At 36.1% G+C, this 27,937-nt stretch overlaps 1 protein-coding gene across 2 annotated transcripts in view; it reads left to right on the top strand.

Moving 5' to 3' along the window:
* COG3 (component of oligomeric golgi complex 3) overlaps window positions 1-27,937 on the top strand; it is a 76,059-nt gene that overhangs the window by 7,579 nt on the left and 40,543 nt on the right. The window contains exons 2-13 of one of the 2 annotated variants that reach the window (XM_047723480.1): window positions 4,158-4,304; window positions 6,236-6,297; window positions 7,307-7,472; window positions 8,333-8,407; window positions 9,677-9,769; window positions 10,488-10,613; window positions 12,350-12,430; window positions 23,236-23,279; window positions 23,726-23,852; window positions 24,442-24,533; window positions 25,607-25,746; window positions 27,005-27,165. In XM_047723480.1, the coding sequence (XP_047579436.1) occupies window positions 4,158-4,304; window positions 6,236-6,297; window positions 7,307-7,472; window positions 8,333-8,407; window positions 9,677-9,769; window positions 10,488-10,613; window positions 12,350-12,430; window positions 23,236-23,279; window positions 23,726-23,852; window positions 24,442-24,533; window positions 25,607-25,746; window positions 27,005-27,165 (1,314 nt within the window). The remainder of the gene's footprint in view (window positions 1-4,157; window positions 4,305-6,235; window positions 6,298-7,306; window positions 7,473-8,332; window positions 8,408-9,676; window positions 9,770-10,487; window positions 10,614-12,349; window positions 12,431-23,235; window positions 23,280-23,725; window positions 23,853-24,441; window positions 24,534-25,606; window positions 25,747-27,004; window positions 27,166-27,937) is intronic. The other variant, XM_047723479.1, reaches the window with a different exon arrangement.

Here is a 27,937-nt window from a genome sequence, read left to right as displayed (position 1 = left end):
TAATAAGATGTATTTACATATACCCACGACCTCCTGGCTCTTGAGTTAGACTCATTTGTGGGGAGAAGACAGATCAAGGACCTTCCTAAGCAGTTTTGTTTTTCTTTTTTGGCCTGCAGCTTCCCAGGAGTTTAAGAAGCCTGTTTTCCCACACCTGTGTTTTCTTTTTTTCACAATGGCTTCATGATAGAGATACAAGGATTCTTTTTCTTTTCTTTTTTTTTTTTTTTTGAAGATTTAAAATTTTTTATTTATTTATTATTAACATATAATGTATTATTAGCCCCAGGAGTACAGGTCTGTGAATTTCCAGGTTTACATACTTCACAGCACTCACCATAGCACATACCCTTCCCAATGTCCATAACCCAACCACTGTCTCCCTGCCTTCCTCCCCCCAGACCCTCAGTTTGTTTTGTGAGATTAAGAGTCTCTTATGGTTTGTCTCCCTCCCAATCCCATCCTGTTTCCTTTTTTCCTCCCCTACCCACCACACCCCCCACATTGCCTCTCAAATTCTTCATACCAGGGAGACCATATGATAATTGTCTTTCTCTGATTGACTTATTTCGCTCAGCATAATACCCTCTAGTTCCATCCACGTTGTTGCAAAAGGCAAGACTTCATTTCTTTTGATGGCTGCATAGTATTCCATTGTATATATGTACCACATCTTCTTTAGCCATTCATCTGTTGATGGACATCTAGGTTCTTTCCATAGTTTGGCTATTGTGGACATTGCTGCTATAAACATTCAGGTGCACGTGCCCCTTCGGATCACTACGTTTGTATCTTTAGGGTAAATACCCAGTAGTGTGATTTCTGGGTCGTAGGGTAGCTCTATTTTCAACTTTTTGAGGAACCTCCATGCTATTTTCCAGAGTGGCTGCACCAGCTTGCATTCCCACCAGCAGTGTAGGAGGGTTATACTCACCAGCATCTGTCATTTCCTGACTTGTTAATTTTAGCCATTCTGACTGGTGTGAGGTGATGTCTCATTGTGGTTTTGATTTGTATTTTCCTGACGCCAAGTGATGTGGAGCACTTTTTCATGTGTCTGTTGGCCATCTGGATTTCTTCTTTGCAGAAATGTCTGTTCATATCCTCTGCCCATTTCTTGATTGGATTATTTTTTCTTTCGGTGTTGAGTTTGATAAGTTCTTTATAGATTTTGGATACTAGCCCTTTATCTGATATGTCGTTTGCAAATATCTTCTCCCATTCTGTCAGTTGTCTTTTGGTTTTGTTGACTGTTTCCTTTGCTGTGCAAAAGCTTTTGATCTTGATGAAGTCCCAGTAGTTCATTTTTGCCCTTGCTTCCCTCACGTTTGGCAGTGTTCCTAAGAAGAAGTTGCTGCGGCTGAGGTCTAGGTTGCTGCCTGTATTCTCCTCAAGGATTTTGACAGATTTCTTTCTCACATTGAGGTCCTTCATCCATTTGGAGTCTATTTTTGTGTGTGGTGTAAGGAAATGGTCCATGTGGCTGTACAATTTCCCTAGCACCATTTGTTGAAGAGACTGTCTTTTCTCCATTGGACATTCTTTCCTGCTTTGTTGAAGATTAGTTGACCGTAGAGTTGAGGGTCTATTTCTGGGCTCTCTATTCTGTTCCATTGATCCATGTGTCTGTTTTTGTGCCAGTACCATACTGTCTTGATGATGACAGCTTTGTAATAGAGCTTGAAGTCTGGAATTGTGATGCCACCAACTTTGACTTTCTTTTTGAACATTCCTCTGGCTATTCGAGATCTTTTCTGGTTGCATATAAATTTTAGGATTATTTGTTCCATTTCTTTGAAAAAAATGGATGGTATTTTGATAGGGATTACATTAAATGTGTAGATTGCTTTAAGTAGCATAGACATTTTCACAATATTTGCTCTTCCAGTCCATGAACATGGAACATTTTTCCATTTCTTTGTGTCTTCCTCAATTTCTTTCATGAGTACTTTATGGTTTTCTGAGTACAGATTCTTTGCCTCTTTGGTTAGGTTTATTCTTAGGTATCTTATGGTTTTGGGTGCAGTTGTAAATGGAATTGACTCCTTAATTTCTCTTTCTTCTGTCTTGTTGGTGTAGAGAAATGCAGCTGATTTCTGTGCATTGATTTTACATCTTAATACTTTACTTAATTCCTGTACAAGTTCTGGCAGATTTGGAGTGGAGTCTTTTGGGTTTTCCACATAAAGTATCATCTCATCTGCAGAGAGTGAAAGTTTGACTTCTTCTTTGCTGATTTGGATGTCTTTAATTTCTTTTTGTTGTCTGATTGCTGAGGCTAGGACTTCTAGTACTATGTTGAATAGCAGTGGTGATAATGGACATCCCTGCCGTGTTTCTGACCTTACTGGAAAAGCTCTTAGTTTTTCTCCATTGAGAATGATATTTGCTGTGGGTTTTTCATAGATGGCTTTGATGATTTTGAGGTATGTACCCTCTATCCCTACACTTTGCAGAGTTTTGATCAAGAAAGGATGCTGTACTTTGTCAAATGCTTTTTCAGCATCAATTAAGAGTATCATATGGTTTTTATTCTTTCTTTTATTAATGTATTGAATCACATTGATTGATTTGCGGATGTTGAACCAACCTTGCAGCCCAGCAATAAATCCCACTTGGTTGTGGTGAATAATCCTATGAATGTGCTGTTGGATCCTATAGGCTAGTATTTTGGTGAGAGTTTTTGCATTTGTGTTCTTCAAGGATATTGGTCTGTAATTCTCTTTTTTGATGGGGTCTTTGTCTGGCTTTGGGATCAAGGTAATGGTGGCCTCATAAAATGAGTTTGGAAGTTTTCCTTCCATTTTTATTTCTTGGAACAGTTTCAGGAGAATAGGCATTAATTCTTCTTTAAATGTTTGGTAGAATTCCCCTGGGAAGCCATCTGTTTTTTTAAAGATTTTATTTGAGAGAGAGAGAGCATGAGCCAGGGGAAGTGGCATGGGGGAGGGAGAAGCAGACTCACCGCTGAGCCAGGAGCCCCATGTGGGGCTTAATCTCATGATCCTGAGATAATGACCTCAGCCAGAGGCAGACACTTAACTGAGCCACCCAGGCGCCCCGATACTGTAATTTTTATTTTATAGAAAAAAAATTGAGGATATTTTATAGAAAAGAAATTGAGCATTAAGTAATTTGCCCATGGTCTCACAGCTTATACAGGATCAGGACAAACCAGGTGTCCTGCTGTAAGATGCTTTACTATACCAGAAGGTATCACTCAACTTGAACTCAGGTACAAAAAAGCCTATTTTTAAAGGGTTGTTTTTCTAAATTAGTGATGGTGCATTGTGCATCTAGCCTTTTTTTTTTTTTTTTAAAGCTTTGAAGATCAAAATCCTGTCTTCAGATGAAAGTTTTATTTCTAGAAAAACAGATGAAGACAATTTCCTAAAGCCCTGGGTCAAGGTTTTATATAGGTGGGCCTTAAATGTTACGCCCTAAGGACTAAAAACTGGAACTGAAATGAAACAGGCCTGTTTACTTTACCCTGCATCCACACTCCATTTATTATAGGCCTAAAAATAGTATGTCTGTGTGACTATAGGAGAACTAGAAACTCCTGTAGGTCTGAGGGCGTCAAAGTGAGGCCTTCTAGATGGGGCTCTTCTGAAACTGATGGGGAACTCTGAGATTCTTTCTACTCAGTTGAAATTTCAAAATAGTCACTAAGAAGGCATGTGTGAAGTGTGCCAGGGGTAGACATGGCAGAAGGAGATAATTGATAATTGATAATTTTGATAGTTAATTCTTGGGTGTGATTTATTTTCTATTGGTGGATTAATCAGGCCAAGTTCTTTTGTTAGATCTGGGAAAGGCAAGCTACTTTCAACAACACACAGGTTTTTGCCTTTGGGGCCAGTTCACAAGATGTTCAAGTAAGAAAATGTGTATTGATTGGCATAGATTAATGGCCAGTTTTAGAAAGGTAACTCAACAGTCATACTTTACTAGTGGTGTGATACCAGTATCACGTTTATACTTTGAGACTAGCATTTACTAGAAAGAGCCTAGTTGTATTATTATATGGCATTTATTTACCTCAAATGATTTAACAGAAAACATTCCTTTCTCTTTCAAAACAGATGGAGTAACTTGAGTTTAGAGAATTTTAAAGTTATTTAAATATTTTTGGGGCTCTTTTTTTTTTTTTGAAGCTTCCGGTCGAAGATTTGTGTAGCATAACATCCCAGTCGCTGCCCGTTGTACAGACTTTGGTAGTACCTGAATCTACAGAAGACATTCTCTCCAAGGGTTTTACTTCCTTAGAAATGGAAGAAGAAAGAATTGAAACTGCGCAGCAGGTGAATGGTAGTGTTGTTTCTAAGGACGTTTGATTATTCTGAATATCTCAAGACAGGGCTAATAAAATGTCCTAATTAAAAGTTCTGAACATTTGAAACTATAGTTAACATCAGATCTTTCTAGAACAATCTTGATTTGGTGTTAACTGTGGCTGTTTTGTAAGTGTTTTAAATTAACCTTTTGCCCAATTATACTTGAAATACAGATAAAAATATGATATTCCAAGTTTGGACGTTGATAGCTAGTCATTAGGGTTTTAATATTTCATGCACTTTTGACTTCCCCCAGTGTATGTTTAGGTTAATGCCCCCCCAGCACACGTGTGTGCGTGCGTGCAGGCACATACTCCCACGTGTGCAGACACACCCTTTGCTTGTTGCTTTGTAATTTCTTTTTTTTAAGAACTTAAGTATTCTCTTTAGATGAATCCTTATAGTTACTTTTCAGTAATTTACATGTGTAATCTTCCCTTGATTTTTTATTTATTCCTAATTTTAAACCTTAATGTGTAGCAGTTTCTTCTGCTACTTCCTCTGGCTCTTCTTCTGCCTTGTAAAAATCAGAGCCTAGTCATTTACCAAGTAAAACAAAAAGGAAGCCTGCTGAATTGCATATGTAGTAAGTAAATCAAGAGGCAGTGCTGCAGAGTGAAAAAGAGCTCCACTTCTTAAGTCGGACCAACCTGGATCTGAAAGTCTCCTCCATGACTTACCATCTTTGTGAGTTTAGCCAAATTACTTATATCTTAGGCTTTTTAGTTTTCTAATCTGTAAAACAAGGATGATTGTATACCCATTCATGGGATTTTTCTGAAAAGTAAGTAAGATAATGAATACAGCGTACGGCAGGCACACAGTCAATGTTCAATAAATGATAGCTAAGGTACTTGACAAGCCTTATATTTTGAGAGCATAAAGCATACCCTTGATTTCAAATTGCACTTGAGAATTATAGAAGATAATCTTGCACCGTGTCAATGAACTTATTTGGGCTGTTTAAAAAAAAAAAGTCATCTGGGCTAAATTTGTACTTATGTCTCTCTCTTTAAGATAAAAAAACTACTGGGGCGCCTGGGTGGCTCAGTGGGTTAAGCTGCTGCCTTCGGCTCAGGTCATGATCCCAGGTCCTGGGTTCGAGCCCTACATCGGGCTTTCTGCTCAGCAGGGAGCCTGCTTCCTCCTCTCTCTCTCTGCCTGCTTCTCTGCCTACTTGTGATTTCTCTCTGTCGAATAAATAAATAAAATCTTAAAAAAAAAAAGATAAAAAAACTACTATATTGAGTTATAATTTATACCCAATAAAAAGTACTTGTTTTAAGTATATCACTTGATGAGTTTTGACAAGTGTAACTACCACTATGATTGAGATATAAAACATTCTCATCATCCTTCATGTTTCCTTAAGGTCAGTCTTCTCCACCTTTTTTTAATAATAGATATTTTTCATGACATAAGTGGTAGGGCCAGAACTCAAACCCAGGTTTAGCTGTTACAAAAATCCATGTTCTTAAGCCACTCTATTATATTATTTCAGTTTATATTTTCACGTTTCTTATTAGAAAACATTAATATTAACATTTACCCCCAAACCCTAAGTTACCTACTCAAATTGAGCAAAGTAGCAAATAGGCATTAACCTCTTAGGAAAGAATATATATTTTTTACATATTGTATCTTTACTACTCCTCCTTGTTTGACTCTGGATATGTATATGGCCAGTGTTTTTAATATCCTTTGCTTTTCCTAGCATGTAGATAATGACTATGGAATTAAATTGTTATCTCCTGGTTAAAAGTAATTATTAATATCTGAGCCCCAAACAATAAGACTTAGATAGTGTCTACCCTTTTGACTTGCTGTTTAACATATAGCCACTTTGCATTTTGTCTGTTTTAGTTTTGTTGACAATATAATACTCTTTATTTTTCCAGTTTTTCTCATGGTTTGCAAAGCTACAGACTCAGATGGATCAGGATGAAGGAACTAAATACAGGTATGTGGTTCTTTAGTTTGTTGGCTATCCTGATTTTTAAATCACAGTCATCTGCAGCATTTCATAATCTGTGTCTTCAAACAAAATTAAGGCACAAACAAAATTCCAACGGCAATATTTTCTTTAAAAAGAGCTAGAGAGAAATTGTGTGATTAAAAAAAAATAGTTATAATTAATAGGTGGAGAGGTACAGACATTAGTTTTTAGATAACCCTAGAAAGATTTAGGTTCAAGTGGGAATTTTACAGGCACTATAAGAGATATTTGTTGCTTTCTTTACAAGTAGAGACCCAAGAGATTTGAGGAATGCTCACCTAGACTGTAGATAACCATGTTGTTCTGTTTGTGTGTATTGATAGCATGGAAGAAATGATGGTGCATAGTTTCTAGCTGATTTGGGGACTGTGGGTTGAATAACTGCATTTATTTAACATTTATTAAGTGACCGTTATTGCTAGGCAATATGTTAGGCTCTTTGATACATGATTCCACTTAATCTTTAGAGCAGCTGTGTGAAGAAAGGTATTATTTTTCCCATTTTACAAATCGCAAACTGAGGCATAACTTGCCTAATGTCATAGAGACTTGGGCAGAGCTGGGACTTATACTCAGGTCTTCTAATTCCAAGTCCAAAATTCTTTCCATGGCATCACACCATCATGGGATTTTTGGCATAAGTGACCTGAGGGATTGACCTGCTCCATACCTTGGGATGGCCTTAGTGTCCTAGTTTTTGAAAGTTGAGCTGTTGATTTGTTACCTTATATGTGAAAAGCCAGCTTGTGACTTCAAGGCTGATTCCTTTTGTTGTTTATAGTTTTAATGATTTCCCTCTAAATTACTGAAAAAGGTGTTAACATAGTTTTTTGCATATAATTAGCTTTAGTGAATGGTCAGACTTCTTTCCTGAAATTCAAGCATTTGGGGAAAAATGAGACTTTATTGTTTATTGACTCTGCTTATTGGGGGAAAATATTATTGCCAATCCCCTTTTGGTTCTGTTTTCTAGACAGATGAGGGATTACTTGTCTGGGTTTCAGGAGCAGTGTGATGCTATATTGAATGATGTAAACAGTGCTCTTCAGCATCTGGAATCATTGCAGAAACAGTATCTCTTTGTGTCCAATAAGACAGGAACCCTCCATGAAGCCTGTGAACAGCTCCTAAAAGAACAGGTAATTTGGAGTATGGGAGAGGATTAGTGATCGTATTTAATATTTTATTTTTAAATAGATAAATAGAATTTAATTGTAATTTCTTTAATTTCTCTAAGTATATATTGAACTGTGCTGTATGAGGCCTTGTGCTAAATAAGCATGCAGATTGTTACATTGTCAGACTGTTTTGTATTTTAAATAAGTTTACATGAGGGAACGGGTCAAAGCAAGCTTTCCTATGTTTTTGAGTTGTTATATCAGCACAATTTCAGAGTGAAGAGGGTACATTAGTTTGCTCTGTGTACTCTTTACTAATCACATTTTTCAAACAAGCTCAGTGATTGTAGTAATGGTGGGGTTTATGAAAAGATGAACTAATCTAGATTGTAGTTATATTCATGACTTAAAGATAGAACATTTAGGGGCACCTGGGTGGCTCAGTGGGTTAAAGCCTCTGCTTTCGGCTTGGGTCATGATCTCAGAGTCCTGGAGTCAAGCCCCACATCAGGCTCTCTGCCTGCTTCCCCCTGTCTCTCTGCCTGCCTCTGCCTACTTGTGATCTCTCTCTGTCAAATAAATAAATAAAATCTTAAAAAAAAAAAAGATAGAACATGGAAGCTATTTTATCTGTGTTTTCTCTGTGTCTGTTGTGTGTTTTTTAAAAAGGCATTTAATGTTTTATGAAAGAGCATATGTAAGTTGCTGTATTAATCATTGCTTATTAGTCCATAATTGCAGAAATCTTTGAGCATTAGTCTGAAATCTTATGTCAAACATAAACCTATTTGTCTGGTATAAATCTATTCAATGTAATTTTGAGACTGGAGTGTTGATTCTTATGTTCTTACACTGATTTTTTCTCTTTTAAAAAATGCAAGTCGGAACTTGTTGATCTGGCTGAAAACATTCAACAAAAGCTTTCCTATTTTAATGAATTGGAAACTATTAACACAGTAAGCATGGTTTTTTACTTTTTGTAAAGTTAATGACCTTATTTTATATTTCCCTTTCTGAATATAATCTTTAGATTTCTAAATTAGACTGAGTGATATTTGAACTTGATAGTTTGCTTGCTGATAGGTATTCCTATTTGTACCTGATGGAGATATCACCAGTTCAGATTTTTTCAAATATGATTTAAGTAGTAGTTCTTAAATTATATTATTATTATTAAACTCTCTTTGTCAGTTACCACTTACGGTGTCTTATTTGTAAGCTGTGAAGATTGTAAGAAGGAATATTAAATTTTAAATCTTGCTGTGGTTGTGCTATTATTAGTAATCGAAATATTTTTTAAGTTAATCTCATGTTTAGTTTGAAGTATAATCCTTATAATGCATGCTTGTATCCCAAAATAATAGTCTCAGTTAAAACTGCTGTGTAAATTATATCCCTATGTCTTTCTGGCTCATAAATTAATCATACTTACTATATATAAGTTAGTAAACTTATTAAATTAATCATAATTATTGTGGTTTACTACAAAGATAAAAGCTAGGAGCTAGTTAACAATGGAATATAAGGAAATTGTTCATTGCCAAGCTATCAAGATAAGAAATAATTCACTTTTTTTTTACATTTTAACATAAATTATTTATATTTTTGTATAATTATATTAAAGATGTATGTTATATAATTTTATATATTCTGATGTGTAATTTTATATATTAAGTATATATATAACATTTATGTTCTATATATTTGTACTCACATTATTATATTTGTACTTACATTATTATTACTTGTATATATTTTTATATGTGTTTACTTATATTTTACTTATATATGTTTTACTTTTGTAATATGACTGCTAAACATGGTATGACTGCTAGTTAATCCTTTAACCTTGAGAAAATCACCAGTGTTTGAAAGTACAAAATTTGCATATGTTTCAAAGTACTAGAAAATGGGAAATCTAGGTAGTTGATGTGTTATTTTAGTATAATGTTGTACAATGGGGTAATATAAATACTTGTTAATTTATGAAGAGCCCTCTTAAAGCTAATTAGGAATAAACTGAATTAAATCAGTATTTTTTTTTTTGTCCTTTCATTATTAATTCACATGGGCTATATTTGAGGATATTTTGGTGATTCTTAAAATGTAAAGATACTAGTATAACTGGGTTATAGCCTAATGAGAAATATGCTAATTCTAATACATAATTTTCAACTTTTGCCTGTATATTTTTTGTGAATTAAGTTTTTTTTCTTTCCTTAAAGAAATTGAATTCTCCTACATTGTCTGTTAATAGTGAAGGATTTATACCTATGCTGGCCAAGTTAGATGATTGTATAACATATATCTCATCACATGTAAGTCATGGGATTTCTTTATGTTTTTAAGAAATCTTAACATCCCTGTTATATCATTTCTTATGCTATAAAGTAATTATTTCTTCTGAAGGGAAAAATAGATCTGTAATATACTTGAAGAAAGACTGTAGTAAATTCTTAGACATTGTCAGTAGTGATGTAAAAAAGTACTTCAGTTGCTGAGGCAATCCCTGAGTAGAAAGAGATCCTAGCTGACACTGTTCTATCCCACCTAAAAGGACGAGTGATTTTCAGGCTGTTGACTTCCTATTGTTTTAGATACTTCTTTGACAAACAAAAAATGTTACTTGGGAGGAAATAAAGGAACAGGCCCTTTGATTTAATTAGCCTTTTTCTGTGCCCCAAGGATTTATAGCTGTTTAGGTTTCCCCCATTATATGAAAGTAGAATGTTCCTATGAAACCTTTTGTAAGCCAAAGTGGCATAAAGTGAAGAAGCAGTTACCATTTCAGAAAAGTGAAAATCTTCTGTGGATTTCTTTTGGTTAGTGAAAACAGGTACTATTGTAGGTCCTTTGTAAAAGCCATATGGCTTAAAGTGAACTTTGGGTTGGGCCGGTATGAGGGAAGGGGCAGTGTGTATTTGTCTTTGCCGAGCTTATGATCTGTATAAGACCATATAAAGGACAGGTTTGTTTTCATTGTTTACTTTGCCTGTGTTTGTTTCCTCTTTGTAAATCTTTCCCTTTCCTTTACAGCCAAATTTTAAAGATTATCCTGTATATTTGCTGAAGTTTAAGCAATGTCTTTCTAAAGCTTTGCACCTTATGAAGACATACACTGTGAACATACTACAAAACCTCACAAATCAGTTATTAAAAAGGGTGAGTTAACTGGTGAAGTGTTTTTTCTCTTCTTTTCCTTTTTTAATTCATTTATCTTTCATAATCTAAGTGTGAGATTAGTACTCAGTACTCTAAAAACATTTTGTTACATTTTGTTAAATAATAATATCTCTGTTTTATTTATAATAGAAAAAATGGCTGTATTATATCTGTGCATCAGAATCTTATTTTCAAAGAATATTTAATAGTGTGAGAAGTACTCAGTACTGTATGGTAAATAATAAGATTTAAACTATTTGTCACTTATAACATTTTCTTATCTAATTCATAAAAATATTGGAAGGAAATACACCAAAATGATAAAAAGTGGTTCTGTCTTAGAGGTGGGATTACATACGATGGAGAATTTGAATTTTTTCTTTATGTATGATAGCTAATTTTCTGTGTTTAGTAAATATATTTTTATTGAGTGACTTCTCAAGGCTTGGCATTGTACTGGGAACCATACAGTAGGGAGAGGGAGCCAGCAAGGTCCCTGTGTTCATGGAGCTTATATTCAGGAGAAGTAATCAGTGAAGAAGGAAACAAACAAATTAGTCAATTACAGATGGAAGGAGCAAGCTAGGTGGAAATTGAGCAGAGTGTTATGTTAGAAAATTAAGAGTAGAGGGGCGTGTGGGTGGCTTGGTGGGTTAAGCCACTGCCTTCGGCTCAGATCATGAATTCAGGGTCCTGGGATCAAGCCCTACATCGGGCTCTCTGCTCATCGGGGATCCTGCTCCCCCCGCCCCATCTGCCTGCCTCTCTGCCTACTTGTGATCTCTCTCTCTGTCAAATAAATAAAATCTTAAAAAAAAAAAAAGAATTAAGAGTAGAGCTGGCTAAGATGGTCATTAAACACATTTCTTTCATAAGAAAATAAAAACAAAGATTATGCGTTCTATTTTTTAAGCTCACTTTCTAAAGAACATGGAATCTTTTCTTGAACTTTCAGTTCAAAGCCACTGATTTTGGGGTTGCAGTTTATAGTTCACATTGCTCTTAGCTGATATGAAGGCCAGACTATATAATTTTTCTATTTTGTAAAAATTTTAAAAAGTTTAGGAAATTAATACCTAATCAGTACTAGTACCTACTCTGTACTAGTAGCTAGTACTTTACTATTGAGCTGCATAAAACCTTTATGAATACACACACACACACACACACATATACTTAAAGATTTTATTTATTTATTTGACAGAGCACAGCAGAGGGAGTGGGAGAGGTAGAAGCAGGCTCCCCACTGAGCTGGGAGCCTGATGCAGGGCTCAATCCCAGGACCCTGGGATTATGACCTGAGCCGAAGGGAGACGCTTAACCACCTGAGCCACCCAGTAGCCCTTTATGAGTTTATATTATCACCATTTGATGGTGATAATATTTGAGATTTGAGATTCTCTGAGATGCACTGAATCTCAGAGAGGTCCAGTAATTTGACCAATATCCTACTGTCAGTAAGTGACTGAGCATGAGTCTGAATTCAAGTCTGTTTACTACCAAAAATCATGTAGATTTTAATGATAAAGAGGAAGGAGGTGACAGCTCCACATAAGTATTTCTCATTTGTAGCAATAATACTAATATGTAATTTCTTTTTGAGATTTTTCTCTCTAAGCTTTTGGTTGGTATATAGGACAAGCAGTAGCTGTTTGGAATATTTGATGTTACATTTTCTGAATAATTATTTGTTTGCTAATTATCTTCCTTCCTTCCCCTCCCCCATGTCTCTTTAGGATCCTGCATCCATACCTAGTGCAGACAATGCCTTCACATTATTTTATGTGAAATTTCGAGCTGCTGCTCCCAAAGTCAGAGTAAGTCTATTGACATAAATAGAATATTGCTATGAGGTTTATTTAGCCAGCCCTTTTGAAGTTCTACTGTATGTTAGACCCTTTGCTTATACCAGGAAATGAACACTAATGAAAGGTAGGCATTGCCCTTCTACAGTGTGATGTCTTAAGGGCACGAGCAGGAAACACCTAGCTTTTCTATGATGGTTGGGGAAGGAGTCTAGATGGATGTGATATTTGAGCTTAAAAAGCTCACATTTATAGTGGGCTTGAGGGGATTGATAAGGTGTTTTATACAGAGAGAACAATATGTATAGGGACAGTTGTAGACATGTATTTTGAGAGAACTTGTAACTTGTTATGATCAAAACACAGGACATTAATGGCATCCAGTTGGGAAAAAAGACAGGAAAGACTGTAGACATTATTTCACAAGGGGTACCACATGTTATGCTAATTCAGGAAAAGTGGACAACTAGTGAAGTATTTTATTGTATTTATTTATTTATTTTAAAGATTTATTTAGAGTGAGCAGTCTGGGGGGCGGGACAGAGCGGGAGAGAATGTCCATCAGATTCCCTGCTGAGTGCGGAGCTTGATGTGGGGCTCCAATAAGTGAGGTTTTTTTGTTTTTTTTTTAAAGATTTTATTTATTTATTTGACAGAGAGAGAGAGATCACAAGCAGGCAGAGAGGCAGGCAGAGAGAGGGGAGGAAGCAGGCTCCCCGCAGAGCAGAGAGCCCGATGCGGGGCTCGATCCCAGGACCCTGAGATCATGACCTGAGCCGAAGGCAGTGGCTTAACCACTGAGCCACCCAGGCGCCCCATAAGTGAGGTTTTTTAAACAGAATGATTTGGTCAGATTTACCATTTCTTTTGATTTAATGATGCGCTATGAAGAATAGATTATGGTGAAAAGAGTTTTGAGACAGGGAGGTCTGATGAACAAGGAAGATTTTTCAGTAGTCCATGGGAAATAGGGGTTGATCAGGCGTTGGTAGTGTATTCTTGAGGCGGGGAACATGTGCCTTATTTATTCTCCTTAGCACAGTGCCTGGTACATAAAGGAATACACTAAATATTTATCTTGATTGAGTGATTGGAAATGGAGGGTACAGAAAGTAGGTATATGTGTTAATATTTACACATTTAAGATAGGCAAGATACTGTTGACTGGAGCTGGCACATTTATCTTTTTTCTACTCATTGTGAAGATACTAGAAAGAGTAGTCTACTTCTGTTGCCTCTGACTCTCTTCTTATTTCTCTCGAGAGTCAGTTGAAGGATTTTTTTTCTTTAATTTAAATTTTAGTTAGTTAACATATAGTGCAGTGTTGGTTTCTGGAGTAAAACTTACATATGTGCTCATCACAAGTGCCCTTTTTAATACCCATCACTTGCCTAGCTCTTTCCCCATCCACCTCCCTCCCATCAACTGTCTATTTGTTCTCTATCATTAAGAGTCTCTTATGTTTCCCTCTCTCTCTCTCTTTTCTTTTCCCCCTTCCCATATATGCATCTGTTTTCTTTCTTCTATTCCACATATGAGTGAGATTATACAGTATTTGTCTTTCTCTGACTGACTGACTTCACTTGGCATTATTTCACTCTAGCTCCAATCATGTCATTGTAAATGGCAAGATTTCATTTCTTTTGATGGCTGAGTAGTACTCCACTGTATGTATATACCACATCTTCTTTATCCATTCATCAGTTGGTGGACTTTTGGGCTCTTTCCATAGTTTGGCTATCGTTGATAATGCTGCTATAAACATCAGGGTGCATGTATCCCTTTGAATCTGTATTTTTGTATCCTTTGGGTAAATACCCAATAGTACAATTGCTGGATCGGAAGGTAGTTCTATTTTTAATTTTTTGAGGAACCTCCATACTACTCACCGAGTGGCTGTACCAGTTTGCATTCCCACCAACAGTGTAAGAGGGTTCCTCTTTCTCTACATCTTTGTGTCTCTTCACCATCTGGGTGTCTTCTTTGGAAAAATGTCTGTTCATGTCTTCTGCCCATTTCTTATCTGGTTTATTGGTTTTTTTGCGTGTGTTGAGTTTGATAAGTTCTTTATAGATTTTGGAACTAACCCTTTGTCAGATACGTGGTTTGCAAATGTCTTCTCCCATTCCATAGGCTGCCTTTTAGTTTTGTTGATTGTTTACTTCACTGTGCAGAAGCTTTTTATCTTTCTTTTTTTTTTTAAGATTTTATTTTATATTTATTTGACAGAGAGAGAGTTGGCGAGAGAAGGAATACAGGCAGGGAATACAGGCGAGGGAGAACCAGGCTCCCCACTGAGCAAGGAGTCAGATGCGGGGCTTGATTCCAGGACCCTGGGATCATGACCTGAGCCGAAACCAGATGCTTGACAACTGAGCCACCCAGGTGCCCCCAGAAGCTTTTTATCTTAATGAAGTCCTATTAATTCATTTTTGCTTTTTTACCCCTTGCCTCCAGAGATGTATCTAGTAGGAAGTCGCTATGGCTGAGGTCAGGGAGGTTGCTGCCTGTGTTCTCCTCTAGGATTTTGATGGTTTCCTGTCTCACATTTAGGTCTTTCATCCATTTTGAATTTATTTTTCTGTATGATGTAAGAAAGTGGTCTATTTTCATTCTTCTGCATGTTGCTGTCCAGTTTTCCTAGCACCAGTTGTTGTAGAGACTGTCTTTTATCCAATAGATATTCTTTCCTGCTTTTTTGAAGATTAGTTGACCATAATAGTTATGGATCCAGTTCTGGGTTCTCTGTTCTGTTCCATTGATCTATGTGTCTGTTTTTGTGCCAGTCCCATACTATCTTGATGACTACAGCTTTGTAATAGAGCTTGAAATCCAGAATTGTGATGCCTCCAGTTTTGTTTTTCAGAATTGCTTTGGCTATTTGGGGTCTTTGGTGATTTCATACAAATTTTAGGATTGTTTGTTCTAGCTCTGTGAAAAATGTTGTTGGAATTTTGATAGGGATTGCATTAAATGTGTAGATTCCTTTAGGTAGTAAAGATACTTTAGCAATGTTTTTTCTTCTAATCCATGAGAATGGAATGCTTTTCCATTTTTTGGTGTCCTCTTTGGTGTCTTTTGTAAGTGTTCTATAGTTTTCAAAGTACAGATCTTTTACCTCTTTATTTAGGTTCATTCCTAGGTATCTTACTGTTTATGGTACAGTTGCAAGTTGGATTGATCCTTGATTTCTTTTTCTGCCGCTTCATTAGTAGCGTATAAAAATGCAACAGATTTCTGCATACTGATTTTACATCCTGCAGCTTTGCTGAATTCATGTATACCTAGGAATTTTTTGGCAGTCTTTCGGGTTTTCTACGTAGGGTATCATGTTGTCTGCAGATAGTGAAAGTTTGAGTTCTTCCTACTGATTTGGATGCCTTTTATTTCTTTTTGTTGTCTGATTGCTGAGACTAAGACTTCCTTTACTATGTAAAATAGTAATGGTGAGAGTGGACATCATTGTCTTGTTCCTGATCATTGGGGGAAAGGCTCTCAGTTTTTCCCCATTGAGGATGATATTAGCCGTGGGTCTTTGATATGCGGTCTTTATGATGTTGAGGTATATTCCATCTATCCCTGCTTGTTGAGGTTTTTATCAGGAAAGGATGCTATATTTTGTCAAATCTTTTTCAGGATCATATGGTTCTTATCCTTTGTTTCATTAATGTGGTGTATCACAATGATTCATTTGTGAATATTGAATCACTGCTGGAGCCCAGGAATAAATCCCACTTAATTGTGGTGAATAGTTCTTTTAATGTACTGTTGAATTTGATTTGCTAGTATTTATTGAAATTTTTTACATCTGTGTTCATTAGGGATATTGGGATCATCAGGGATATTCTCCTTTTTAGTTGGGTATTTGGTTTAATATCACACTAATGCTGGCTTTGTAGAATGAGTTTGGAACTTTTCCTTCCATTTCTATTTTTTGGAACAGTTTGAGAAGAATAGGTAGATATTAGCTCTTCTTCACATGCCTGGTAGGATTCCCCTGGGAAGCCATTTGGCGCAGGACTTTTGTTCGTTGGGAGATTTTTTTTTTTTTTTTTTAAGATTATTTATTTATTTATTTGACAGACAGAGATCACAAGTAGGCAGAGAGGCAGGCGGAGAAAGAGGGGGAAGCAGGCTCCCTGCTGAGCAGAGAACCCAATGTGGGACTCGATCCCAGGACCCTGGGATCATGACCTGAGCCGAAGGCAGAGGCTTTAACCCACTGAGCCACCCAGGCACCGCTTTTGGGAGATTTTTGATTACAGATTCAATTTCTTTGCTGGTTATGGGGTCTGTTCTAATTTTCTACTTCTTCCTGTTTCAGTTTACTAGTTTGTAAGTTTCCAGGAATTTATCCATTTCTTCCTGGTTGCCCGGGAAGATACTTTTTTCATAGTATTCTCTTATAATTGTTTGTATTTATGTGATGTTGGTTGTGATCTCTTCTCTTTCATTCATGATTTTATCTATTTGGTTTATTTCTGTCTCTCTTTTCTTTCTTTCTTTCTTTTTTTTTTTTTTTTTTTTGATAAGTCTGGCTAGGGATTTATCAGTTTTCTTAATTAGGAACCAGCTCTTAATTTTGTTCATCCATTCTACTGATTTGTTTGTTTGTTTCTATTGAATTATTTATTTCTGCTCCAGGGTCCTTATTACCCTTCTTCTGCTGGCTTTAGGCTTTATTTGCTGTTCCTTTTCTAGCTCCTTTGGGTGTATGATTAGGTTGTGTATTTGAGACTTCTTTTGCTTCTTGAGATAGGCCTGTATTGCATTGTACTTCCCTCTTAGGACTGCGTTTGCTGCTTCCCAAAGGTTTTGGACTGTTGTGTTTTCATTTTCATTTGCTTCTATGTACTTTTTTATTTCTTCTTTAATTTTCTGGGTAACGCATTCATTCTTTAGTAGGATGTTCTTTAACCTCCATGTATTTGAGGTCTTTCTAAATTTTTCCTTGTGGTTGACTTCATGTTTCATAGCTTTGTGGTCTGAAAATATGCATGGTATGATCTCGATCTTTTTGTACTTGTTGAGGGCTGATTTGTGACTGAGTATGTGATCTGTTCTGGAGAATGTTCCATGTGTACTTGAAAAGAATGTGTACTCTGCTGCTTTAGGATGAAATGTTCTGAAACTGTCTGTTAAGTCCATCTGTCCAGTGTGTCATTCAAAGCCTTTGTTTTCTTGTTGATTTTCTGCTTAGATGATTAGTCCAATTCTGTAAGTGGGTTGTTAAGTTCCCTACTCTTATTATATTATTATCAAAGAGTGTCTTTATATTTATCATTAATTGATTCATATATTTGGGTGCTCCCAAGTTGGGGGCATAAATATTTACAGTTGGTAGATCTTCTCGATGGATAGACCTCTTAATTATGATTTAACACCCTTCTTCATCTCTCATCATAGTTTTTATTGTAAAATCTACTTTGTTTGATATAAGTATGGCTATTCTGGCTTTCTTTTGATGTCCATTAGCATGATAGAAGGTTCTCTATCCCCCTACTTTCAAACTGCAGGTATCTTTAGGTCTAAAATGAGTCTCTTGGAGACAGCATATAGATAGGTCTTGGTTATTTTTTTTTACCCATTCTGATACCCTGTGTCTTTTGATTGGAGCATTTAGTCCATTTACATGCAGAGTGATCATTTTTTATTTTTTATTTATTTTTAAAGATTTTATTTATTTGAGAGAGAGAGAGAGAATAACCAGTAGGGAGGGGCATAGGGAGAGAGAGCAAGAGAGAGAGGCAGACTTCCTGCTAAGCAGGAAGCCTGACACGGGGCTTGATCCTAGGACCTGGAGATCATGACCCGAGCCCAAAGCAAACACTCAACCGACTGAGCCACCCAGTGCCCCTAAATTCACAGTTATTATTGAAAGATATGAATTTAATGCCATTGTCTTACTTGTAGAGTTGGTGTTTCTGGTGATGTTCTCTGGTCCTTTATAGAGTTTGTTGCTTTTGGTCTTCTTTTCCACCACTCAAAGAGTCCCTTAAACTTTCTTGCAGGGCTGATTTATTGGTTATGAACTCCTTTAGTTTTTGTTTGCCTGGGACACTCTTTATGTCTCCTATTGGGAATGACAGCCTTGTTGGATAAAGAATTCTTGGCTGCATATTTTTCCTATTTCAGCACATTGAATATTTTCTGCAACTCTTCTGGTCTGCTAAGTTTCTGTGGACAGCTCTGCTATGAACTTGAGCTGTCCTCCCTTGTAGGTTAAGGACTTTTTTCCTGTTGCTGCTTTCAGGATTCTTTCCTTGTCTGTGTATTTTGTGAATTTGACTATAATATACCTTGGCAATGGCCAGCTTTTGTTGAATTTAATGGGAGTTTTCTGTGCTGCTTAGATTTTGATGTCTGTGTCCTTCCCCAGGTTAGGGAAGTTTTCAGCTATAATTTATTTGAATAAACATCCTCCTCTTTTTTCTCCTGCTTTGTCTTCTGGGACTCCTAGGATATGAATGTTAATATGTTTTAATAAGTTGCTGAATTTCCTCAGTCTGCCTTTCTTTCCTCCTTTTCAGCTTCATTATTTTTCACAATTTTTTTTTCTCTGTCACTGAGTCACTCCTCTGATTCGTCCATCCTTGTTTTTATCTTTTAATTTTGGTCTGACTAGATTTTAGTTCTTTATTTCTGCAGGAAGGGATTCTCTGGTGTCTTCTATGGTTTTTTCAAGAGCAGCTGTATTCTTATAATTGTAGTTTTAAATTATAGTTCAAACATCTTACTTATATTTGTGTTGATTAAATCCTTGGCCTTGAGTTCTATTTCCTATTCTTTCTTTTGGGGTGGATTTCTCCATCTTGTCATTTTGTCCAGAAAAGAAAAGAAGAAAGAAAAAACAACAACAACAAAAAAACCCAAACAAAGAAAAAAAACAAAAAAAACCAAATAAGTAGATCCTGTGTGTGTTTTGGTCTGCTTGGAAAAGAATCTATGTCCCAAAATAAAAAAAAAAGTGAAAATAAAAAATTAGAAATATATGTTTAAATAAAAATTAAAAAATTAACAATAAAAGATAAGGACTTGGAAAAGAAAAGAAATGAAAAATAAATAAAGAATAAAAGTGAAAAAAGAAGCGAGATTCTATTTCCGCAAGAGCTGAAGCTTTGCAGTCCTCTGTGATCAGTAGACTTTGGCAGTGAGTTTGTACTTGTCGTCTGGGGGTGGTGGGCCGGGGCCTCTTGCCTTGCTTCTCAAATGGACTTGTTTCAAAGGAAATGTGCGTCCAGAGTGCAGGAGGCTTGGTGTATGCCGCTCCAGCCTCCTCTAGGTGTGCTATTTTGCTCCCTGAAGGCACTGATGGAAAGGATGAATACAGTGGTGCCCGGGTCTTGGCTGAAAGTCTTTGCTCTTATTCTTCAGTGAGCCCTCACAGAAGAGCAGTCAGTCACCACTCTTTGTGTTTGGTTTCCCTCTGAACTCTGTGTTCACCATGCCTGTGTCTGAGCTTTTTTATCTTGGGGGTGTGACTTCGTTTCAAAACTCCAAAATTTTAAGAACTCTCCTGGTGTATACCTGTGCTGTTCTCCTGGGGAGGGTCTTGCCCTGCTTTTGTCATTTGCTGGCAGGTCCCAGGAAAAGTGGTCACATGACTGCACAGTTGTTCACAGTTTATGGCAAAACAGAGTGGAAAGCTGATACCAAGACCCACTGCTCTTGCTCCTTTTTCTGGAAACAGTGGTGCCACCCCTTCTTCTTGTGACCCAGGCGATCTTCAGACCAAGATGTCACCACTGGGATTCTGCCCACTTTGCCACCTGAGCACCTTGAAGCCAGGCACGTCCCCCATGGTAGAGGACTTCTAAAAGTTCAGATTTTGTGCTGTACTGCTTCTAATACTTTGCAGTAGGTGCGGTAAACAGGCTCCCTCCTCCTTACCAACAGCTGTATCTTCCCCAAGTCAACTCTCTGCACCTCCTGCCTTTCAAGAGGAGGTTGCTTTTCTTCTTGTAGATTTGCAGTGTTTATTCTCTCAGACCTCCAGTTGATTTCTTGGGTGTTCAGAATGACTTGATGACTATTAAGCTGTGTTTGAGGGTTGAGACAAGCTTAGGGTCTCCCTACTCCTTAACATCTTGACATCTTAACTCCTCCCTCAGTTTTTTTTTTTTTTTTTTTTAAAGATTTTATTTATTTATTTGACAGAGAGAGAGATCACAAGTAGACGGAGAGGCAGGCAGAGAGAGAGAGAGAGAGAGGGAAGCAGGCTCCCTGCCGAGCAGAGAGCCCGACGCGGGACTCGATCCCAGGACCCCGAGATCATGACCTGAGCCGAAGGCAGCGGCCCAACCCACTGAGCCACCCAGGCGCCCAGTTTTTTGTTTTTTGAAATAAGAGACACTTGGTCTTATTTATAGAAGATACAGGAGAATAGTGGTTCATTGATGGTATAAGGTTTAGCTTATGCCTGATTGGTGCTTTTGCTTAGTAGTCAAATACCAGTGATAAAAATTTGATTAGAAAAGAAGTGGTATAGATAAGTGTGATATAGCTCAGTGTGGTAGATGAATATATGGTTATTATATAATTATCAGTGGCTTTCCTACATGCCATTTACCAGTGGTAGTCAATGAATACATGCAATGGAGTCCTATTTGTATTAGTGACAGCATGAAATACTTACCTAGAAATAACTCTACTGGAAATACAAGGATGAAGAAAATGACAAAACTAGACAGAAAATTTTAAGAGATTGAATAAATGATAAGCTTCTCTTGTTCCTGATCAAGGAGACTTAATTTTTTATTTTTTTTAAAGGTTTTATTTGTTTATTTGTCAAAGCGAGTGAGAGCAGGCTCAAGAAGGGGGAACCGCAGGCAGAGGGAGAAGCAGGCTCCCCCCTGATCAAGGACCCCAATGTGGGGCTTGATCCCAGACCCTGGGATCATGACCTGAGCTGAAGGCAGAGGCTTAGCTGACTGAACCCCCCCAGGCATCCCGAGACTTAATTTTTTTTTAAAAATATTTTATTTATTTATTTGACAGAGAGAAATCACAAGTAGGCAGAGAGGCAGGCAGAGAGAGAGGAGGAAGCAGGCTCCCTGCTGAGCAGAAAGCCCGATGTGGGGCTCGAACCCAGGACCTGGGATCATGACCTGAGCCGAAGGCAGCAGCTTAACCCACTGAGCCACCCAGGCGCCCCGAGACTTAATTTTTTAAATGTCAGTTCCTCCTAATATAATTCATCATCAAATATAATCTTAACAGAAATTCCAGTGGAATTTCTTTCTGGATGATGTGAAAATTTATCTGGTATACTAAATGAGCAAGACAATTATACAAGTAAATTTGAAAAATACATTGATACTGATTCAAGAATTCATTGATGGATCATTGGGGTGAGAAATTCTACAACTTGATATAAAAGGAAATCAGTCTTAAAGAGGAAGGGTTAGAGTTTTCTACATAGTATTGAGAAGATTTGCTGAGTATTTGGGGGAAAAAAGTAAACTCTATAAACTTTATAACATTACCAAAATACATTCTAAGTGAACTAAAGAGTTAAATGTAAAAATTAGCAGGAAAAAAAAAAAAAAAAACCCTAGCAGAAATTACTGGGAAAAAATTACAGAGTAAAAGATTCAGGATATAAAAATTACATTTTCTGAATTTTAGATAGCCAAAGAAAAGCAGAAAGTAGTATGTTTGCAACAGATAAGTGAGAAGGTTAATATTTTTTAATGTACTAAGAGTACTTCTAACTCAGTAAGAAAGATGGATATCTGATATATAAAAGACCAGATTTTGCAAAGAAAATGCAGATCGTTCATTAAATATGAGTGCATCTGTAGCCTCAGTGGAGAATATGTGCAGTTTAAGGTTAGATGCCTTTTTTTTTTTTTGGTCAAGACAGTGGCAGATTAAGTTGTAGCAGTCAGTCCTTTTGAGGTTTTGGTGAGGGAGACAATACTACTGACAGGGAGGTAAATCAATTCCTTTTTCAAAAAACATTTTAGGAGAATGGAGCAAAACCCCTATAAGTATTTATCTCTTTTGTTGGGGATCCCCAGCTGGGAAGTGGGTACTGTTCTTATACCTGCTTTATGTGGTACAAAGTGGAAACTCAGAGAAGTGAGCCCACCCTCCTGGGCTCAGACAGCTCCTGGGGAGCTGACACCCAGACCCTCTAGTTTCACTCCAGGCCCAGAGCTCCTAACCACTGGACTTTTCTTCTCAGGAACAGTCTAGATGTCTAACACAATATTTGACTTATGGTACATTTGCCCAAGGGTTTCTTATGTAGCCATTTAAAATAATGTTTTAAATAATAATAATAGTAATTCATCAAGTGTTTACTAGGTGCCAGGCACTGTGCTAAGGCTTTCCATATGTTTTCATCTGATGTTGAGTAGGATGATGTTTTAGAATGTAATTTTTTGAAAGCAGATAATCATGTTGAATGTATAATTCCAGTTTTTTTTTTTAATATAGTAACTATAGTGTGTATACAAAAAACTGAAAGAATATTCTAAAATATTAGTTGTGGTTATTTTATGGTATTATAGGTGACTTTTTTTTTTTAAAAGATTTTATTTATTTATTTGACAGAGATCACAAGTAGGCAGAGAGGCAGGCAGAGAGAGGAGGAAGCCGGCTCCCCGCTCAGTGGAGAGCCCGATGCAGGGCTCGATCCCAGGACCCTGGGATCATGACCTGAGCTGAAAGCAGAGGCTTTAACCCACTGAGCCACCCAGGCGCCCCTGTATTTACAGGTTTTCTAACATTAGCATGTATTAATTAAAATCAGGAAGTAATTAAAAGTATAACTAAAACAGATATATTTTAATATACTTTTATTTTGCAGACTCTTATCGAACAAATAGAACAGCGATCTGAAAAAATACCTGAGTGAGTACCTAGAAGTTCTTCAAACTGCCTTCTTCTTGATGTGGTCCTGATACTTTCTGAGCAATTACCTTTCATACTATGCAGGCTTTTTCTTGTAGCACATAACTTATTTTGGGGAAAGGTTGTAGACCTGACTTTGAGTTTGCAAGGCATCTTTTTTTCCCATAGCAGTATTTTCTTTTAATTTCAAAGTTGTAAGATCTTTCTGTACTCTTGGGAGATAAATCTTTCTTTAAAAGAATAAAAATTACAGTTTTTGAATCACACTTCATTATGGTTTGTTTTTTCTTTTCATACATAAATATTTCTAGTATTTAACGTGGGCAAATGAGAGGTGACCTTATCGCTTTAGAGTTTTTGAAATCTTTTCTGGAATTTAAGATCAGATTTAATTTCCATACCTGAAATCAGAAATTTATACTCTAATCTCATTCGCTTTTCATCAGATACCAACAACTGCTAAATGACATCCATCAGTGTTACCTTGACCAGCGGGAGCTCCTTTTGGGCCCTAGCATTACTTGTACTGTAACAGAATTAACAAGCCAGAATAACAGAGATCATTGTGCCTTGGTAAGCTTCAGCTAGTTTTGATTGATGTTAAACCTTCTTCTAAAATATTTTGGTCTTTGAAGCTGTATTTGGGTAGATAAGTTTGGATTCCATATCAACAAGCTTTTAGAGAATTTTTCTTTCAGTTATGAGGAATCCAGTAATTAGCATTCAGCTTATTAAAATATTCTCATTTTGATCTTGTTTTTGAAGAATGAAGATTCACGAACAAGTATTACTCCTTGAAAGATGAAGTTTTCGAGTTTGTGGATTTATACTCATGATTTAATTTAGCTTTTGCTGAAGAAGTCTTTTTTTGTCTAGCAATTTTAATTCATACTATAGAAAAATACATTAAGATTGTTTATTAAATACCCCCTCTTAAACTAGAAGAGTATTTTCACTGTCAAAAGTTTAGAAAATAAAAGAAGAAAATAAAAATGAACCATATTCACATTTTGCTGTAAACCAAGAAATTTCTGTTTTTCAGTGTGTTGTTTTATGAATATATGTGCATAATCTCAGTTCAAATAGAGTACTTGTTTTATTCATAAATGCTGGAATCATTGTGTGTCTTTAACTGTAGGTAATGTGTGTTTATTTCCTGCAGATTCGCAGTGGCTGTGCCTTTATGGTCCATGTATGCCAGGATGAGCACCAACTTTACAATGAATTTTTCACAAAGCCAACATCAAAATTAGAGTAGGTGGTACACAAACTCTTGTTTTAAGATTTAATATGCTAATGATCATTGTGGCTTATTATATTATAGTATTTTAAAATTAACTGCAAAGTGTTTTAACTTTTATGAGTGTGTGAACAGAATATTATTGGATGGAACAGTGATTATTTTAAAATAAATGTGCAATTTAAAGGCCAACATGCTTTTATATTATTTATAATATATCTATGGAGACAATGTGGTATGATAGTAAGAAGCCTATATTGGAAACTAAGTCTTGGCAATGTATATCCCTTTATCTCCAGCTAGTATTCTAATTCCTTATAGCTAAAAAATTGTTCTAATTAATGAAAGATACTTAAAAAAATACAGACACTATTTAATGCCTTTTCCATATTTTTCTCAAAGTGTCTCTTCAGCTCCTGTGTTAGTCACTTTTGATTTCTTCATCTTGGTGATTTTGACTCTTAGAGCGATTCCAAGATTATAACTTTTATAATGAAGAAGAGTCAAGTGTATCTTATAGTTTTGATTAGGTTGATCACTTTTGATGAAATGCTATGTATAGGACAGTATGTAGAATATAGACAACTTAAGTCTTTCTTTTCAAATGTTTAAAATTGTCAAAAATACTTGTATGTCCAAGTACTTTGAGTTTTATCTAAGTCCAAGTATTAAAGAATTTTCAGTTCATCTTTCCTAGGGACAATGGTACATTTGATTCACAAATGATGTAGAATATAAAAGGATAATTATATCAACCAAAATATTTGTTATTATGTTTTAAAGGACATATATAAAGTATGGCTGAAATAAGTAAAGTTGTAATAAATTGACATAAATTGATTTTTGGCCATGGCAGCTGCTTTGGAGTGGCTGCTGAAGACTGCTTATAGATTTTGCGCTTTTAAAGCAAAGAAAAATCTACAGTATTATTTTCACCCTTTGATTTCTCATTAAATAGTGTTCCCGTGCATGATTTTCCAGTAGATTTTTATTTTTATTGGCTAGAAGAAATCAATGATGCCTTTTAAACCATTAGAAAAATCCTGAAGATTACGACTTATAACCATGTTTTATTCTTTCATTTTAGTGAACTTTTGGAGAAACTGTGTGTGTCATTGTATGATGTCTTCAGGCCATTGATCATTCATGTCATTCACTTAGAAACTCTGTCAGAACTTTGTGGGATTCTTAAAAATGAGGTGCTTGAAGATCATGTACAGAACAATGGTAAATAATAATTAGAAATGATAATTTCAAAAGTTTTAAAAATTATATCTGTGGCTCAATGAATTTCAAAACCCTCTATTCTTTATCCCATTCACCTATAGAAATTTATTATTTTTATAGCCTGGTCTGATGCCTTTTAAAATCAAGATACACCTTATTTTTTGACTAAAGGTTCAAATTAAATGGGAAAAGAATTTTAAGATCTGGGCAAAATTCGTAATAAAATTATAGTTCACTTTTCTTTCTGGCATCTGTCAGAGAGGACTGTCAGTTTTGAGCTAGACATTTCTAATACATTCTTACCAAAATACCTGAAGTCATTGACTATATTGCATACTCTTAATTTAAAAACAAGAATTATTTTAGTGTACGTATGTAATAATGACTTATCTTTTTTGAAATTACAAATAAAATGAATTCTCTGGAAAACTCTAACCATCTGATACATTCTTTAATATTTGATTCGATTGTCATAGAAAACCTGACTTAAGTAACTTTTAAAAAACCCTTCAAGTAATTATTTTACTGGCAGAAATTATTGTTCTCACTTTGACTTTCTTTAGGAGACACTAGGTTTGTTATGCTTCCAGAGTTTCTTATTCTGCTGCATTTAGTTCATTCTAAGATGTGTATTTTCTTACATATTAATGCCTCTGAATTAAATTAATTTGAATATTTATTTTTTTATATCGTGTCTCCAACTCCCCAGCCCTTGGAAAGTTGTTACGGAATTAATGGTTTGTCTTAACACTGATGGCATCTTAGGAATGTAGACATTCTGTATGAACTCATACTTTGTTTTAATTTTTTACTCATATTTCTTCGTGAAAACCTTAATAAGTCATTTAATATTTGTGGGACTCAATTTATTTGTAAAATTGGGATGATAACCCAACGAATAAGCTGTCCTAGCCGTCTCTCAGGATTGGTCTGAAGCTGAATGAGATAACTTTTAACAAGCACGAAACACTTTAAAATTCAGACTTTATTATTCATGTTAATAATAAAAATAATATCACAGAGTGTCAGAAAAAAGGTATAAGGGCAAATTTATTTCCTAATTTTAAATTTGAGGAAATTGAAAGACATTTATTAAGTTTTTCTGAGGTCATTGAGTCATACTGAAATAGAATGCAACCACAGTCCCAGAGGCAAAAATGCTTCCTACTACTGCTGGACACTTGAGTAATATTTTTGCTTGTTTAAAGAAAATATTTTTCTAAATATAAAGTAATGGATGATTATACTTTTTTATCAGCTGAACAACTGGGAGCATTTGCAGCTGGAGTAAAGCAGATGTTAGAAGATGTACAAGAGCGCCTTGTCTACAGAACCCACATCTACATTCAGACAGACATCACGGGGTACAAACCTGCTCCTGGAGATCTGGCATATCCTGATAAGTTGGTGATGATGGAGGTAGGGTTCTCTTATTTGAGATCTTGATCTTGATCTCTCTCCCATCTCATCTCCCTTGATCTCTCCCATACACCTTTTGGATGTTTGGTACTAGTAAAAATAGGTTTTTTCTTTTTAATTCTCATTCAAGATGTAAACTCAAGATCAACTTCCCATAAAGTCACAGGAAATAAAATTTTAAAAAATTGAACAGCATAATCTGTTAGGTTCTTTTTCCTTCAAGTTGTATTTTGTAATTCATTTCCCTCCCCTTTTGTAGGAAATATGTGTTCTCAGGTTTTTTTTTTTTTTTTAAGATTTATTTATTTACTTTAGAGAGAGAGTGTGTGCTCGTGCATGAGCATGGGGCAAAAGGGCAGAGGGAGAGGGAAAGGGAGAATCTCAAGCGGACTCCCTCCTGATCATGGAGCATGACATCAGGCTTAATCCCATGACTCTGAGGTCACAACCTGAGTCGAAATCCAGAGACGGACACTTAACTGACTGAGCCACCCAGGTGTCCTGTGTTCTCAGTTTTTTTTTTTTTTTTAATTTTTAAATTTTTTTAAATTTTTTATAAACATATATTTTTATCCCCAGGGGTATGGGTCTGTGAATCGCCAGGTTTACACACTTCACAGCACTCACCATAGCACATACCCTCCCCAATGTCCATAACCCCACCCCCTTTCTTCCAACCCCCCTCCCCCTAGCAACCCTCAGTTTGTTTTGTGAGATTAAGAGTCACTTACGGTTTGTCGTGTTCTCAGTTTTTAAACTGAATTTGTGCTCC

Source organism: Lutra lutra, chromosome 3 (assembly GCF_902655055.1).
Source record: "Lutra lutra chromosome 3, mLutLut1.2, whole genome shotgun sequence".
NCBI lineage: Eukaryota > Metazoa > Chordata > Mammalia > Carnivora > Mustelidae > Lutra > Lutra lutra.
Note: the sequence above shows the minus strand (reverse complement) of the source record. Positions and strands in the feature narration are given on the sequence as shown.